Here is a 17,530-nt window from a genome sequence, read left to right as displayed (position 1 = left end):
TCTTCAATTACTTTGCCCTGCATTGTTTTGTTAAGATGACAGTATTTAATAGAATACACTATACAGTCATTCCCCGGTACAGATAAGCATTTTTAGAGGGGAGTCAAGTATTCATGGATATTAGCTATTCGCGGCGGATGTGTACCACAACACACACACACACACCCACCCCCGTGTGCTCAATAGCTAAAATCTGCAAATACTTGACACCCCTCTAAAAATGCTTATAACTACCTTTATTGATAGTTCAAACACCAAAAAAACCCTCTAAAAACACTTATACCTGAGTATTTTAATAGTTTTATCACAAAAAATGCCTTTGGTCACGAGAATTATTTAAAAATACAGTGATAAGTGGATATTTCTCTATGAAAAATACCCAGAATAGGCGAATTTTTCACGAATAATGTGTATATACCTTCCACAGAAAAGTCTACGAATAAGTGAAGCCACGAATCCAGAACCGCGAATAGGCAAGGGTCCACTGTATTAGTTTTGATACATCTAGGTCTTTTATGCATCATTATATATAGAGAGTTTAGATCCTTCCAAGATGTTAGTTTATGTTGGCAATAGAACGAGCTGGTTTTCCAAGCAAGGTATGCGTTTGTCATATTGTTATATCAAGTAGAAGAATTCAGTTTACTGCAAAGGGTTGCTTATTGGTTTGACATTTATCGTTTCAGTAGTGAATTCTAAAAGGTAATTTGCTTTCTTTTGTATAGGAATGTAAATTTGTTTTTCAGGTATTTCCGGCCTAATTGGGAAAATAGTTTTAAGGTTGTTAAATTTAAACAACAGACAAAATTTAAAACTCTAGCAAAACATTATTATTTTACAATGACAGATAAGTTTTACAATATTACAAAATATACATAGCTTAGTGATGGTGTGTAGGAGCTCCTAAGGTTATTTTATTATTATTATTATTATTATTATTATTATTTATATTGTCCAAACATTTATATTGGAAAGCTGTAAAGGCAATTAACATAAATTATGATGTTATAGTAAAAGCTGCCTCAAAAGGAAAATATTTTATAATGAAAATGAAAAATAACTAACAAAGATTTTTAATAATCAGCCAAAAACATATACAGAAATACTGCATCAAGGAAATCAAGGTACTTTTATGGTGCATGGTGCTTAAAGCACTATAGTAGTATATATTACAGTACTTCTGAAACATGACACACTAGCAAGAACATAATGAAACCTGTATTCCATTTCTTGATTGGTTGCATTATATAAAGGTATTTTTGTGTTAACACTTGCCTTTGACCCATAAGTAAGAAGGTGCTGGTGGGGATAAAAGGCCTAATATGAACTTCTGGATGCTGACCAACCAGCCAAGACCAAAAACCGTGAATGAATGAAATAGGTTTGGTTCAGGCTAGTTTGACATCATAGCACCTCAAGTGAATATACATTTGTTATCCTATAAAGTAACACAGTATATCTTGAGGCACAGGGCCTTTAGGGCCTTAGTGGAAGGTCCCTATGAAAGTAGAGCATATGGAAAACTGCCAAACAGGATGTCATATAGCAATGTAAATCATAATCCCAGTTGTGGGGAAAAATGAAGCACCATTTTGAGGAATTTTGTTCTGACAGGAGAGTGTATATTCTAATAAAGGTAGTACAGAAGCAAGTTGAATTAATACTGTACCATCATCCCCTTAGGTATTGAAAGCTTTACAAATGACCTCTAGCTTTTTGGCAGCATTTGATGGTAAGTTTTTATGTGTTATGAAAAACAAAGCTTAGAGCTGAAGTACATGTCAACTCATGTTCAAAATCAAGTACTTCAGCTTAGGCAAAGATGATCATGAGTAGGAATATGGCATAAGATTAGATTAATTTCAGAAGTTGGTTTTTTTATTTTATTATTGTACTTCTGAAGAGGACATTTACCAATCCATTTCTGATATCAGTTAAAGATAGCAGCAGCCGTATTTCGTATTTGGTGTTAAATAATTGCATCAATAGTTGCAATATCTGCATCCTATACAAAATTTTATAGGATGTCAGCCATTATACAGTATCAGACTAAAACCAGTAAATCTGTTAGAATGGTACTCTGTAGAACCCCAGACAGGTAGTTGTAAGTTCATTTAAAAATACAATTCATAACAGTCAGGTGCTGTTGACTGGTTAAAAACTGTTAATGACTCAAAGTACCTAGCCCCCAGCACCTTAGAGTTTTGATTTCAAAGTCAAGGAAGCACTAAAAACAATTTGAACAATTTGTGACTCATATCAGTCATTAAGCATGTCTAGGTTGTAAGATTTAAAAGGACACAACAAGTGCCCAATCCTTTTTTTATATAGGTATACTGTCTGTGTTGAGGTACTGTGCTTGTGTAAGTTTAAAAATCAACTATTCACAACTTTTATTTTTATTAACACTTAGGGAACAGGCATCATACTCTATAATTCCCACTCCTCTAGATAAATACTACAATAAAAAAAAAGCATTAATAGATACTAAGTTTATGAGAAAGTAACTTTGACATCTTTTGAAAAACTATGGGAAAATCCATCTGGATCTTTTCCAGTGTAACATTCTTGTTTATCTAGGATCTCTGTAGTTGGTACTTGAATGAAAGGCACTATGAGAAATATCAGTATGGCCCATTTTCAGTATCAGGAAGTATCAACTGAAGACTTAAAACTTCAAAAGTGTTATGGGTAGGGATAGCTCTATTGGGCCCTTAGTTTTGGTTATACACTGAACTGCTCTGGCAAGAATATTTGTAGAGCAAAGGGTGTATGCAAAAAAAAGCATTTAATAGATTTGCGGCATATAATTATTGATATTAATGAATGAGCAAATTTTGGGCTACAGGAATATGCATCGGAAATATTGCTGTGGAAAGTACTCATTGAATGCATAGATATATAGACTTATATTTTTGGGGCATTTTCAATGTTGCTTGCTTTTATTTTCAACCAGGTTTTATAACTATATGCGTGACAGTTCATCACAGTAGCTTTTGCTTGTAAGATCTGCCAAGATTTCAATGTAATTAATGTCCATCTGCCATAATTTGTTGTTCAGATGCTGAAATTAGTATATGGTGGGTTTTGCAATGACTTATCTGCAGTGAAGACCAGTAACTGCTGTAAAGACATATCAGTTATTTTTATGAAAGAGAAGGAGAATACTGTATAGGAATTAAAGTCATATTACAGTAATATGAATAGAGTACATTATTGGGCTTTAGTCTGCTATAGTTGATATATGCAGTTAAATTCCAAACATGAAGCCCATCATTATATTCTAGTCCTTTCTTAAAGTGGATGATTATCTTGACAAAGTTTAGCCAAAAGCATAAGATTGTTCCACTGAGTGCTTTTTCTACAGCAATATTGAGTGTTTATAGCTTAGTTTGATTGTACACTTTGTATGTAATCTAAGGATTTGTTTTTTCTTGACAGGTAGGAAAGGTCATTTAATATTTGATGTGTTCTTTGTCTTTTTCTTCCAAAGTAGAAGCTTTATTGACTGTTGGGCTTTTGTGTTTGTAGGTGCGTGGGGGCTTCGTGAATGACACCGTTATTGTGGGCAATGTTCATTCCCGTACACCTCAGCAGGCCCATCTACATCCCCCTCTTCTTGATGAAGTAGATCCTGACGGGCCCTCATCCTGTTCCTCCCCTACCTCTCCATCCTGCTCAACCTCCTCAACCCCCTCTTCTCCTCTTGCTTCTCCTTCCTCACCAACATTGTCCAAAGCAGGCAAAGTCAAATCATCCTCCAGAGAGCAAGAACAAGACCCATCCACTCAGCGCCTTGTGCCAGAGCAGGTGTGTGCGTGTTTGTGTGTTACGTGTCATTTGTGCTTTTGATGTCTGTAGTTTTATTATTTGTATGTGCAGTTTGCTGATTAAGCAGTAACTGAGTTGTAATTTTCAAGTGTACACTTTTTTGTTCTTGTATTTGTTGCTGGTATGAGTAGTGAATTATTATGAGTTGGATAAAACTGGAAATATTCTAGTTACACAGTTAGGAAGGGAGAGGTTGCAATGTGCTATATATATGTGTCCAATTCAGTTTTTTAAATGGAATATGCTTTGAAATTTTGTATTCTTAACATAATTTTTCTTAAATAGTTTTATGAAGCAGTGCTTGTCAAACTTCATTTATTTTGCATCATCAGTTATGTACTTTAGCAGCATGTATATATTTTATTGCTGTATTATTTGGTGATTTTTGTCATATAAGATATATTTTATCATTAAACACTAATCATTTGCAAAGAGCAGATGTTTAGATTACTATTATTGTATTTTATACATTTTTATTACTCAAAAAGGTAAAGGTATGGCAAATTGCTACAGTGTACAACATTATTAAGTAATTAGTTTCTTGCACCCTTATTCACACCTTAAATCTCTTCCCTTCCCTCTTTCCTGATAGATTTGTATTAGAGCTACTGTATTATTTTTCTAAAATACCTTATTGTGTCAATTTTCAAATCGATAGGTTATGTCCTGAATGTTAAAGCATGTTATTTCCATACATGTAAAGTACATTATTTTAAGTTAGACATTCAAGTGTAAATTCAGTCATTGAATTGCTTTATTCTTAATGGAATAGATCATTTTGAACAAAATACTGCACAGTGGTATGCCTATATGCAATGTCAAGATTTGTGAACTTCTTGCTTATTATTATTTGTGCAAAACAGTTGCAGGTGGTCAGTGAAGTCCAAGGAACTGCTTCAGCACACCCAGGGATTGACCAGTCACAGCTTAGCCAGTCACGATTTGGACTGGTATTCCAAGCATGCATGCTGATGATCACCGTCTGTTTCTTATTCTCTGACGTATTGGGTGTTTTCTGGAAGAATAGGTACTATTTTTATGATATTTATATGCTAAAGTTTATTGTTTTTACATTGATATGTAAAGATTGTAAGTAATTGTAATGTAGTCTACAGTAGTTTAATTTTCCAGTCTTGGTGTTTCCCTTTTTTATACTGGAGTTTGGCTAATAGTAAAGTAGAACTTTTTTAATTGAATCACAAAATGCTCTCTTGTATTGTAATTAGTGTAAACTGAGAATATACTAGTTTCAGTACATCATTTCTTTTTGCAGAGTACCCTTGATGTCAAGAAATGCATATGATATCATCTTCCGTGTGGTTGAACTTGGGGTGGCCCTTTGGTTCCCATGCGTCCTTTGGAACTGTATGTCCCCAGAACAGTTGTGGATCCTCAATCCAAAGAAAATTCTCAAGAAGCTGGACATTGACCGAACTCTTGAACTTGGACAACCACTGCCTCAAAAAAGTAATTTACTTAGATTCTTGAAATTGTCATGTCTTAACTAAGTCAGATTTAGTTTACATTTGTTTCTTTATCTTTGTAGCCTTCAGTGATCCAAGAACAAATACTCACTGTCAGATATTTTTGTATTAATTAGGAGCAGTACTTTATTTTGGGAATAGGTTTTTTAAAAAATTAGTCAAAAAAATTTTTGAGGAAAAGGAATACTTCTTATGGGTTTTGGTAATTTTCTTCCAAAATTAATCTTCCAGTTAGCTATCTCCTGGTAGAATTGATAGTCAGAAGATTGCCTTATAATTTTACAGTATTTAGTCAAGTTTTATGCTTAGGAAGCAGTTGTTTTTGTAAGTTTGTGCTTTTATAAAGCATTTTCCAAGTAAGTGTCACAAAACTTTAATTGGATTTGCATCATGTTCTCTGTGAATGATTTTCTTTAGCCCTTTTGATAACTGGATTTTTATTTCAATTTTGAGGTAACAGAATGTCTGTTTTTTTATGCAAGTGTATGAGAGTATTTAATCTTTTGAATGAATCTTGAAACCCTGTCTTGTTGCTGTTAAGTAATATACTTGCCCAAAGAATGGCAGCTAGCTGTGATTTGAAAAGGTGGAAAATGAGTGGAAAAGGTATGATATGATTGATCCTCACTTCCTACAGCTGATGGAAGCAGCAATAGTGGAGCTGAATGTTGGATCTGCTATGACAATGAGAGGACAGATGCAGGTCCTCTCATCCAACCCTGTGATTGCCGAGGAGATGTTGGTGCTGTGCATCACAACTGCCTCAGAAAATGGCTGATGGAGGTACACATGATTTTTTATGTTTTCATTGCTTATCATTAAAATTGAAATATGATTTTTAAGCTGTTAGAATATGATTTTTAAGCTGTTAGAGTCCTCACAAGATCACCAAGCTTTTGGAACTGGGTGAAACCAAGTTGAATTATTGGAGTGAACTTTGCTTTTTTTAAAATACAGTAATTCCCTTCATGGAGGATTAATATATACAAGAGCTTTTGTTTGTAATCCATCTCATGATTAGAGCATTTCTAGTCAGAATTTAGAATGATGTAGAAGTTATGTGATGTTCAAGTATAGTGTGATTATAGCAGGGGACAACAATGGTAGTTAATTTTCAAAAAGATGATGCAGAAATTTTTCCACATCACTTAATATTTAAACAGCTGTTTGTCAGTTGCATCATTAAATGGTTCCTGTATTTGTTTGCCATTTTTGTTGATGTATGATACTGTATACAGCAGGTTCTGTATGTTTAGGTCTCTAGATTGAGACATTACTTGGGGTTATCTTTTTATGTAATTTTCTAATATGTTTAAAGCTTATGTTCATAACGAATGGGACTAAATTAATTTTTTACATGAGAGGAAAGAAAATCATGACCAAATACAATAAAAATAACTTTTATGATTTAGCAACAAAATTTGGTATATTTAGCACTGCACTAAATATACCAAATTTTATATAAAGGTGAATATATCCAAAACAAGTACATAGATAAGTAGTTAACTGGTTAAAACCCAGAATATGTTTTCCATGATCAGTTTCCCATTTAAATTTTTTTTCTTTTTTCATAAATACAGTGTGCTGAAAATTCATCTGAGAACTTGTCATGTAAAGTGTGTGGGGCTGTGTATGAGCTTGAGAAAGGTCGTGCTTTCTGGATTGGCCAAGGGTTCACTGCTCGTCACTGGCTGCAGACAGCCTTCCTTGTAACTGTCATGTGTGGTACAATAGCAGGCACATGGGCTGTTGTCCAGATGTATGATGATGCATATATTCGTTCAATAGCTGCTGGAGTCACACTTCTTGTCATATACGTGTGCTTAAGGTGAGATATTTTTTAGTTTAGCATTTGATTGATTTGTAGTATGGTACTGGATTCACTTTTGTTACTGAATATTGCAGGTGATATTCCAGAACAGTGATACAGTATACTGTTAAATGTCCTATATATGTATTTTAGTTAATGATAACCATTATTTTTTGTTGCATGTTATTTTGGTTTTTAAAGTATTTATTTAAGTTTGTACTCAAGCATTAAAACATGATAGGGTAATGTCAAGAAGGAATTGACTCATCTGTTGTTTTGCAGTGGGCAAGAAACTACTACATCAAGCCACAAAAGTATAAGGTTCAATTTTTAATTTATTTTGCTCACTTGTTAAAATAAAAAGCTAGTATTCATTGGCAACTTAAGGAATTGTCCATCACTAGAGTTGCAATTCTCCATAGTTACCATATTTCATTAAACTAAGCACTAAAAACTGGTGAAATTTGATTATTTAAATTGTAATAATTGATTGCGATTTTACAACTACCTTCATAATTTCTTTTTCTCCAATTTGTGCAAAATAAGGTTTGGACCTAATGATTAAAACTCATGGTACTCTGGTATTTTTTGCTGAAACAAAAAATAATTGCATGGTCAGAAACCTTTTCCTGGCTAATTGCTCCCTTTGATTTTTATTTAGCTTTTGTGAGGAAAAAATGTAGTTGTATGTGAATAGTAAACTCTAAGTATGTGGTTGGTGGACATTTATTCTCTTTTAGTAAATGGTAGGAATTGTGGAATAATGAATCTTTTAATAATAAATTAATGCAGAATAAAGCAGCTATTGGATTGTGGTGTTCTCCATGCCAAAAAGAATCCCATGAAATAACATTACTTCTTAAATGTGGTTATGCTCATCTGATCCATTGGTATTTGATAAGATAACTCATGATCCAATTCCTAAATGCAGATCATCACTTATAATCAACATATTAAAATATGTAATTGTCCAACAACATATATCAAGTACTGGAAACAAATCTTTGAAGGAAGTATTGTCAAAATATACAAAATTTTCAGTGTATGTTTTATTAGAATTTAAGAAGTTGCAATATTATTGAATAAGATCTAATATATAGTGCATCAAGAACATTCTTTCAGATCAGCCCTAGAAGTTAAGAGTGATAACTCAGTGGTCTGGTTTATTAATATAAAATTGTATAAATATGATTGCAGAAATTATTTTCCAAAACTGCAGCATATTTTATATAAAAGAATTGCTTGGCTGTGAGCAGGGAAGACAAGCAGTCAGTAGGTGAAGTAATTTTACAGTATTAATATAACTTGTTGTGTTTTATTTATAATTTTGATGCCCAAGCCAATATAGGTTTTGAAATCACAAGTGCAGAAGCTGAATATGAAGTAAACCTGTAAGCTTATTTATGTTCAATATTGGTAGTGGGTAATAAAGCAGAAATTTGTTTCAACAAAAATTCCATAGGAAGTTAATGAGAATATTTTTATATAAGCCCAGTCCTATGAGCATAAATTAATTTTGTGTAATTAAACCTAGTAGGTTAATAAGATTGCCATTACTTTCAAGTGTCTTTTTTATTGATATAGAAATGAAAAGACAAAACACATAATGTCCATGGTCTCACATGATCCATTTTGACAGTTTGTGGGTGCGACCTGAAGTGTAAAATCAGTAAAACAATAACTGAATACCGTATTTACTTGCCCCACCCATTGAACAAAAGGTGGTGTTTGTTTTTATACAAAGCATAAGTTTGTAGTCAGAGTTACTGTGTTTATTACAGTACTATTTTTTTAGAAAATGAATTATGTCTGTAAGCTTTTCATTCTGTTACCCTATTGTAAGTTAGAAAAAATAACTGCTGCAGAACAGAACCTTTAGGGACATTCAGAAGTGCTTTGTAAGAGAAATGTAACATATAATACCAATAGTAGTACAAATTGAAGGAGTAGATCACATTTTATTTTGTAATGAAACAGGAGCAGAACAACAAAGAAACCTCAGTTGCTAGTTGGTATGTTTGGAACAATATGTTAAGGTCTTGGATCATATAGTTTTGAGGCTTGCTATACCAAATTTGCCAAAAAGTAAGTTACTCTCTATCATTCATATACATATTCCTCAGGTTTTTGGGCTTCAACACCTTTAGTGCATACCGAAGAGCCAGGTATTCTGCTGTCAAAATCATTGGCCGTCATTTTGGCCAGCGTGAAGCCCCAGCAATTGCATCCCAGCCAGCAGGTGCTGTTGGTGGTTTCTCCAATGTTGCTACAATAAGTTCTGAAGTGTCAGTGGATATGAATGCCACTGGCATCCCCAAACTTCCTGAATCTTCCATTTAACAGCCAAAATTATGGAATGGGAGATGTACGTTACTGCAAAAATTCCATGTACAGATGTTAGTGTTGTATTGTAGCCTTCAGTACCGTAGTGCTTATTTCTTAGACACTGTTTCAGTGTGATAAGTTTCAAGTGAATCACATGACACTAGGGTGGTATGTTGGGCAAAATGTTAACTTTTACCTTCCCAAGTGATAATATAATAGTACTAATATAATTACCAGTGTAACTGTGTAGTGACCTAAATAGTATTATTATGGTAACAAGTTCGTCCATGGCAACAGCTCTTGAGCTGCAAGTTATTTATCTCTGTCCATATGAACTATAAATAGAAAACTACATTTCCAAAGTGTAATGCTTCATATAATGCAATGAGTAGTAGGTGCAGTATTTGAAGGCATATGCTACAGTATTTTGAAAAACCAGTTGACGTAGTGAGTGAATGTGCAGATGGAATACTTGAAACTCACATTCATCAAATATACACTGTAGTTTTTAGCAAGGATTCAATGCAAACTGTGCTATTCATCAGTTACAAATATAGAAAACTCATTCTAAGATTTAACTTCACATTGTATCATCCGTTAAATATGGACAAGGTGTATATAAACTCATAGAAAATGGATCCATTGTGAAGGAGTTTGTGGAAATTTTTGTATTAAGTTGAAATGCACATTTTGAGTAAGCCTTGAAATGCAGAACCAATTTTGTACATAGCCAATTTACTAAACCAGTATGATCATTTACCAAAAGCATTTTATCTCACTGGAGATAAGGGTAGAAAATATTTTCAGGTGAACAGTTTTGGCATAGTCTTCAGCAAGAACAAAATTAATTTTTTCATGTAACTTGGAGATTTAATGTTAAAGTGCCAAGATAGACAGAAAAGAAAAAACTTCTCAGGTGGTAGCTATTTTAGATATATCTGTAAACAGCTGCCAGTGAGTGTGCTTGATAGGCTATTGCAGTGATAGAGCATAGCGTAGTTTATTTGGCCTCCAGGAGTAGATGTAGTCAACAGCCCTTAATGAAGTAGTTTTGCAATGTTAAGGTATCACAGGCAGTGCAAGATCATCCCATATAAGTAATTGTACAAGCAGCATGTGAAGACCATTATTAAGTAGAAGCCTCTGTTAACTTATTTGTAGAGTGAGGCAGTTTAATACATTCCTATGAAAGTTTGACTGGAGGATGTGTTGCAGTTGTAATGTTTCCCTGAAGCTATGAGATAATCAAAGCTGTCTTTAAAACAGAAGCAAATGCTTTCTTGGGGATTTCTCTCTTGTGGAACAGGCTACAGTTTGAATTGTATGTTACACTTGCAATAATTTTCAGCTGATTTACTCAGGCTTTCAGGAATTCCTGTTCATGTTTTAGCTTCAATTTCAGCTGGTGAAGTTTGTCATCTCTTTTAGACTAAGTCAGAGGATTATTCTAAGTAAACCAAATGCAGAATATTAATGTATATATAGGTAGATCTTAACTATAGGCAGTTGGTCATGAAACTAGTGTGAGGTAATAAGCTGGAGTTGTATGTTTCCATTTTTTAAAGGTGAAGCATTGTTATTATATAATTGTAGTACAGGAAATATGGGTTTAAATCACTCCTGTTAGCTACCATCAGGTAATGGTATTGATGCTAATATTAGTATGATTCATTAGTTTCAATACTCTCCAGCCTTCAGTCACTTTAGAAATAATTGTTATTTTTTACATTTCTTGTTGAGGATTTTTTTAACACTAGTGTAACAGCCATAAAAAAATTGAAGATCACTGATCTTAGAGTATAATCTACTCAACATAAGCCGAAGAGTTTTAAAAATTTAATGTATGCGGTACAATATTTGGTAGACCACTTATATAGTGTATCATTCATGTATTCTTATTTACGTATCTCCATCTTTGCCTTTATATTTTTTACCATTAGGTGTTTGATAGATTTTAATATTCAGTAGATATGTACCCATTCTTCAGCTTTCAAAGAAATTTAAGGTCTATCAAAAAATTGTATTTTTATTTAAATCACAGTCACTAATGTAAAGTCATTGGGGATTTCATCCCAACCTTCATTGTGTTTTGGCAATAACATTCATGAAAATGCTAACTTCATTTTGTTATAGTATTGAGGCTCATGAAAATGTTTACCTTCTTTTATCCAATTGACTTTTTTAAACATTCACATGAACAAATAGATCTTTAAGAATATTGATGGTATTCTGTTGCTGATTTATTTAACCCTCTTAGATTAACAAAAAGTTATGTGTATCAGTACCAACAGAAATTGATGTAAGGCAGTAATTTTCATCAGAAATTGCTCTAAAAACTTAAATTTGTATGTTATTTTGATATATAAAAATTTCTTCTGTAAAAGAAATGTGTAATATAAATTGATACTGCACTTCATAGTTCATATACTTATGAGAGCAAGCAGTTTGTGTTCTGTTGTATGTCAGGTATAAGAACCAAAATATATAGTAAATACTAGACCCACTCCAGAGTTGTTACCTGTTTGTTCCATGGCCTTTGCAATTGCCATTTGCAGTTTGCGCTGATTTACTGTAAATCATGAATGGGCTGTTGACTGAAAATTTCTGGTTTCTAAGAAGAGATTTTGAAGGCTTCATGGTTCTAAATAAATTGTTTTAAGTACTTTTGAATTACTTTAACATTCTGTTAAGTTGGCTGCCATTTTTTCTTACACTGTGATAGTAGCTTAAATGACATATAATAAGTTTGAGAAGATGGTAGCTGTTTTCTAAAGAATTAAGGAATTTATATTTATATTTTTCTTTGGAAAAAATATTTTAAACATTTGTACATTCTCTTGCAGCACTTTGTCATCCACAAAGAAAAAATATGTTGTATTTGACAATATTGATCACAAAGGTTATGTTATTGTACCTTTTGAAGTCATAAAATAGTGAGTTGCTTCAAGAACAGATACTGTACTTTTTGTCATGTTTATCTTGCTGCATTACTAGTCACTCTTAATTCAGCATAGTATTTAAAGATACAGTATGCTTCTCCTGGTTATTGTGTGTGTCCAAAGTGAGGTATTTAGCAGGATTTTCTCTGAATAACAACTTTTTTCCCATTCATATTCCTATCATAGAGTATTTCCTCTTGTTAATATTTTCAGCATAGTATAGGCCAGTAGCTGAATAGGTGATTTTCCTTTCATCCTACATTAGGAAATGATGGACTTGATAATACCTAATCACAGTTGTATATGTATTGTAGATCATTTTTGTTGTGTACCATTTGTTAAACATATTGTAGATGTACCCCCATTCATTAAAACTTACGTGCATGGAGCTACAAGCATTTGCTATAATTATATTCTGAATGATTAATATCCTGTAAAGTAAAGTAAATGAGAATTTAAAAGGAATAATGGGGATTATTTAGCGCTGGTTAGAGGAATAGCCAATTTTGTTAAGTATATTTAAATTACTCTGATTAAAAATTATAATTTTTGGAGATTTTGACAGGTGCATTGAAATATCTGTTCTGTTATTTCATATTCCAGTTCAGAAGTGCATTTTTATTCATTGTTTTGCTTACTTTTACCATTTTCCATCCAACTTGGGGCAAGTGTAGTTCTTAATTGGAAATGTACAGGTGGGCTTGTGTACATGCTCACAAAATTCAAAATGTTCTCCATTCCACACTAGAATTGTGTAATGCCATTGGGGTCGTACTGCTTTTGCTGCCAGTGATGTTTATGGCCATTAATGTTTTTGTGAGTTTTGTAATATTAGCTAATGTTTGTTGGTTCTTGAACTTCATTTTTGAATCATATTTTTTCATCTGGAACTAATTTCACGCTTCTGATTAATCAGAATGATGTTGCAGTGGATTTCTCATCAGATATTTTGAACTTTTATATTTCTCTTTCATTTCATCATAGCACTGTATATGGTAATGGATTACATATATCCTCATAGATGCACCATAATTTATTTGTAGCCCAACAATATATACTTATGCATTCTGTCTTACCTATTGTAAAAAATATGGATCTTTCACATTAAACTGATTTAGTTGGTTGAAAATCAAGAACAGATATTTATAAAGATAATAATAGAAGATCTTTTGTATTGGATAGTCTTTTCCTTGAAAATTTTTATTGTCTCTCCTTCTTAAGATCTATTCACTGAAGAAACAAAAAATAAAAGTAACCATGTTTACATTGAGTAAATGACAAGTCTTGAATATAAATTCAAAAAAGAAATGTGGTTGGTCTGTCTTTGAGTTATCGAATTATTAGATTTTTGCGTGATTGATTAAGAAGGATATTTTCAGTTTCCATTTAGAATTAATTCTCCAGGCCAGCGCTATGGAACTTTTTACTCCATGGCCAGTCTAGAAAAATTACAGCAATACTGGTACTGGCAGAAATTTAATTCTCCATTATTGCCCTACCTCCGATTTCTTATCCGTGTTTTAATCAGTATCTACACTAGTGATAAATGGATATGTTTAATCACAATTTTTCCTTCAGTAGAGGTACAGTATATGTAATTTTTTCATTATGCAACTGCTTTGTATATATGTATAGTTAATGTGGTTTGGGATTTCTCGTCTATAGTTATAGCTCTTTCTTCATATATTCCTCAGTGCTAGATAGTCATTTTTTAAAATTAGTCAAGGGAAAAATTACTGTTATGCAGATATTGTTTTCATGTGATTTGGCCAGCTTCTATTAATTAGAAAGAATGAGCAGGAATATCTGGTTTCTTTTGTCTAAAAAGAAAAATTTAAACAGTAGTCTTACTTTATGGAACGAAAAGGATTTCCATTTTATTTCCCAAACTTGTGGTAAATGGTAGAAGCACATCAGCCTCCCACTTCTCTGATGATTGCAGAAATGTAAGTTGGAAAGTCTTAGAATAAGAAAAGTGGTATGTATCTGTTTATGATTGACTGCTAGCATTTTATTATGCTTAGTTTGAGTCCTTGCTACTTTTGAATTATTGTACCTGAAAGTTAGATGTTTGTTTCATATCAAATCTCTCTCTCTCTCTCTCTCTCTCTCTCTCTCTCTCTCTCTCTCTCTCTCTCTCTCTCTCTCTCTCTCTCTCTCTCTCTCTCTCTCTCTCTCTTTTATGCTTAAATTCGAAAAATCTTTGTGCTGTTCTGAGAATACATTGGTTTTGGTTTGACTTCATCCCAATTTTCATTGCTATGATACCATATCAAAGGAAACTCCTGTTCTGATGTTGGCTTTTGTTTTGGTATGTACTTTGAAGCTAGATGTGTTTAATATTTTGGAAACGTATTATTGCTTTGTAAATTTTTCTTGAGTCTGTGGAAGAGGTTCGTGCATCAGTAATGTTTACCAAGTTGTCACATGGTACAACTTAAGAGACATGACTTCTCATCAACTTTCATGCATTTGTGAAGGAAGGTATTTTTTTTATTTACTGTTACTTTTATCATTGTATTATTGCACTGAATGTGTTTCTTTCATTTCCATGCACAGATGAATTTTTCATGATATTAATTTATCATTTTTTTTTTTTATCCGACTTCAGTCTTTTTTCAAATTTTATATGTACTTATGATAAGTAAGGGTACGCTCAGTTAAAAAGTGATTAAATTTGCAAAGTTCTTTGTGAGTGTGGCTTTCAAAAGGGCATTGTCCTTACAAAGAAGTAATATGGCAGGTGGTTTGGTAGGAACATGTTTAGAAAAGAACTTTCACAGAAGTGTGAAGGCTTTACTTTGTGATTATATAAATTTTATTATTCCACTATAAGTATGTATACTAATGTAAACATACATTTACTTGTACATTATACCTAAATGGTTATATACAGTATCATATTTACATACATATTTATTCTGCATTATGGCTGAATTACAAAATATGAATGGTGATTCTATGAAATAAAGTTACAATATATCAAAAGACTTTCATTACCAGTATATTTATGATAAAGCACTCGGCTTCTTATCTAAACCACCACAGGCCAAGTTTTCCTCCAAACATTTGAGTAATGTCATAGTAAAGAGGTAAGTGCAGGTAGTGGATCTGAAGATCATACCACAAACTGGATCTTCATTACCCCTAAATGCTTCAGCTTGATGACAAGAACAATTATGGCAGCACAAGAAGCTAAATTGGGGATAAAAGTTCATGAAATATTTGATCTAAGAAACTAGATTTCTAGACTTCCAGTGTACAAGATGGAATACAAACAAATTCAGAAATAACCAGTATCGTCATAGAACCACATGAATTTCCTGTCAGTTATGGAAGAAGTAAAAGGAGATGGGCCAAAAATTATCGAAGAGCTTGAAATAACCGCAAGATATGAAATAAAATAGACTATACCTGAAAATGCAATTGTCCCTACATTGAAGTAAAGTATTGACAATGACACATGAAATGCCAGCAACATCAAACCTTATACAAGAATAAAAGAAAAAAAAAGCACCCTCCAGCTGAAAATGGCATACAATACCAGCATGGGGAAAAACAATAGGTTTCAGGGGATAATTGATGAGGTGGTTTGGCCAGGTAATGAGGAGGGAATAAGTTGCTTCTCACTCGAAGGTTTTAAAGAAAATGGTGTTGAGCAGCCAAACTGCAAATGCTATGACTAAATAGAACCTAACTGTTCTTATCAGTGATTAATGTCGCCAAAACCCACCATTATTAATAAGGGGAATTCTTTGTGAAATGAGTTTGATAATCTTACGTTAATCCTAAAATTGGATTGTGACTTTTCTCATAACAAAAATAAGCAACACTGAATTAACATCATCCTGTCTTCGATTTGGACACACCCATTTGACTCATGGATATTTGCTGAATAACCCACAGGAGCAGAATCGAAAGGTTACTGCACAATACTTTTACATTTAAAAGTATTCAGTGCCAATCTGGTTTTCAACCAACAAATAGCAGGTACTTTTACATTTAAACGTATTCAGTGACAATCCATTTTTCAACCAACAAATACCAGGCTCTGAAAACAAGGAGTGAAAAAATTATCAATCTTTAACTTTTTCAGTTTACCCAATCAAAATTTTAAAAGTTAAAAATCTATCTACCAAATGAGATTTAATATATTTATTAATACCAGACTCTTTGGGTTAGCCATGTGGGAGTTGGAATGTTGATTTACTAGTCTAGTCAAGCTATTTATATAAAAAAAAAAACTGGTTTCATAGATATAGAAACGGCAAGACGAGGAAAAAAAATTGAATACTAGGGCCTGAAGAGGACTGGCAAAAAAGGTCGTAGACGAAAGATAGCGGAGAAACCACATTTTACTCTGCCGTACATTGCAAACATGTAGAGGAAAATGTCGTTTACCCCTTAAATACTCTCGCAGTGTTGAAAATATTTTTCTTTAGTTTTGCCTGTTGACCGTTTTTATTATCTTTTTTCATGGTTAAAACATTTCGCCTACTGTTTTATGTTAGGTAATGGCCACATAGGAACAAACAGAGCTTGGAAGACAGAGAGCAGCAGTAAGTACTGAAATTTTGCCAAAGCCGCGCATGGAAGTTGCTGAACACGATATTTGAGGACGTAAGAGCGAACTGAAAATATTCAAAAGGGGAAAGGGTCAAAAACCAATTGTTGCCATTATGATGTAAGGACTTCATAAAAAGAAAGGATTATTATTACAATGACGCTCCCCTAACACAAAGTCTATAGTCAGAGATGAAGATAAGGCGAAAATTAAGAGCAAGTCAATATAATAAAAACTAGATGAAAAATGAAGTAAAAAAGGAACATAAGAAGAAAGTGTTCCAGAGTGGTCAGTGGAGACTACTGAAAGAATAAGGCATACAAAAAGTAACAAAGGTATATATTGTGACATGCAGGAGGGCTTTTAGATAACGAGAGACATGGTGGTGGAATGAAGATATCCAAAGGCTAACTGAAGAGAAGAGGGACTTCAAAATCTGGCAGAGGATAGGCAGCGATGATGATCTATATGTATATAGGGAAAATAAGGAGTCTAAGAGGCACGTGGCAAGGGCAAAGAAGGGGAGTTGGGAGGAATAGAACCAGTCTCAACTAAGCAGAGTGAAAAAGAGGAAATA

At 33.1% G+C, this 17,530-nt stretch overlaps 1 protein-coding gene across 8 annotated transcripts in view; it reads left to right on the top strand.

Annotated features, from left to right (window-relative positions):
- Positions 1-15,377, top strand: part of LOC136833549 (uncharacterized) — a 144,826-nt gene extending 129,449 nt beyond the window's left edge. For 5 of the 8 annotated variants that reach the window (XM_067095781.1, XM_067095771.1, XM_067095774.1 and 2 more), the window contains 6 exons: positions 3,532-3,810; positions 4,695-4,858; positions 5,105-5,298; positions 5,953-6,098; positions 6,896-7,143; positions 9,249-15,377. In XM_067095781.1, the coding sequence (XP_066951882.1) occupies positions 3,532-3,810; positions 4,695-4,858; positions 5,105-5,298; positions 5,953-6,098; positions 6,896-7,143; positions 9,249-9,465 (1,248 nt within the window). In that variant the 3' untranslated portion in view covers positions 9,466-15,377. The remainder of the gene's footprint in view (positions 1-3,531; positions 3,811-4,694; positions 4,859-5,104; positions 5,299-5,952; positions 6,099-6,895; positions 7,144-9,248) is intronic. The other 3 variants (XM_067095782.1, XM_067095783.1, XM_067095784.1) reach the window with 1 other exon arrangement.
- Positions 15,378-17,530: the final 2,153 nt, after the last annotated feature.

This window comes from Macrobrachium rosenbergii, chromosome 4 (genome assembly GCF_040412425.1).
Source record: "Macrobrachium rosenbergii isolate ZJJX-2024 chromosome 4, ASM4041242v1, whole genome shotgun sequence".
NCBI classification, from domain to species: domain Eukaryota; kingdom Metazoa; phylum Arthropoda; class Malacostraca; order Decapoda; family Palaemonidae; genus Macrobrachium; species Macrobrachium rosenbergii.
This window is presented reverse-complemented; position numbering and strand designations above follow the sequence as displayed.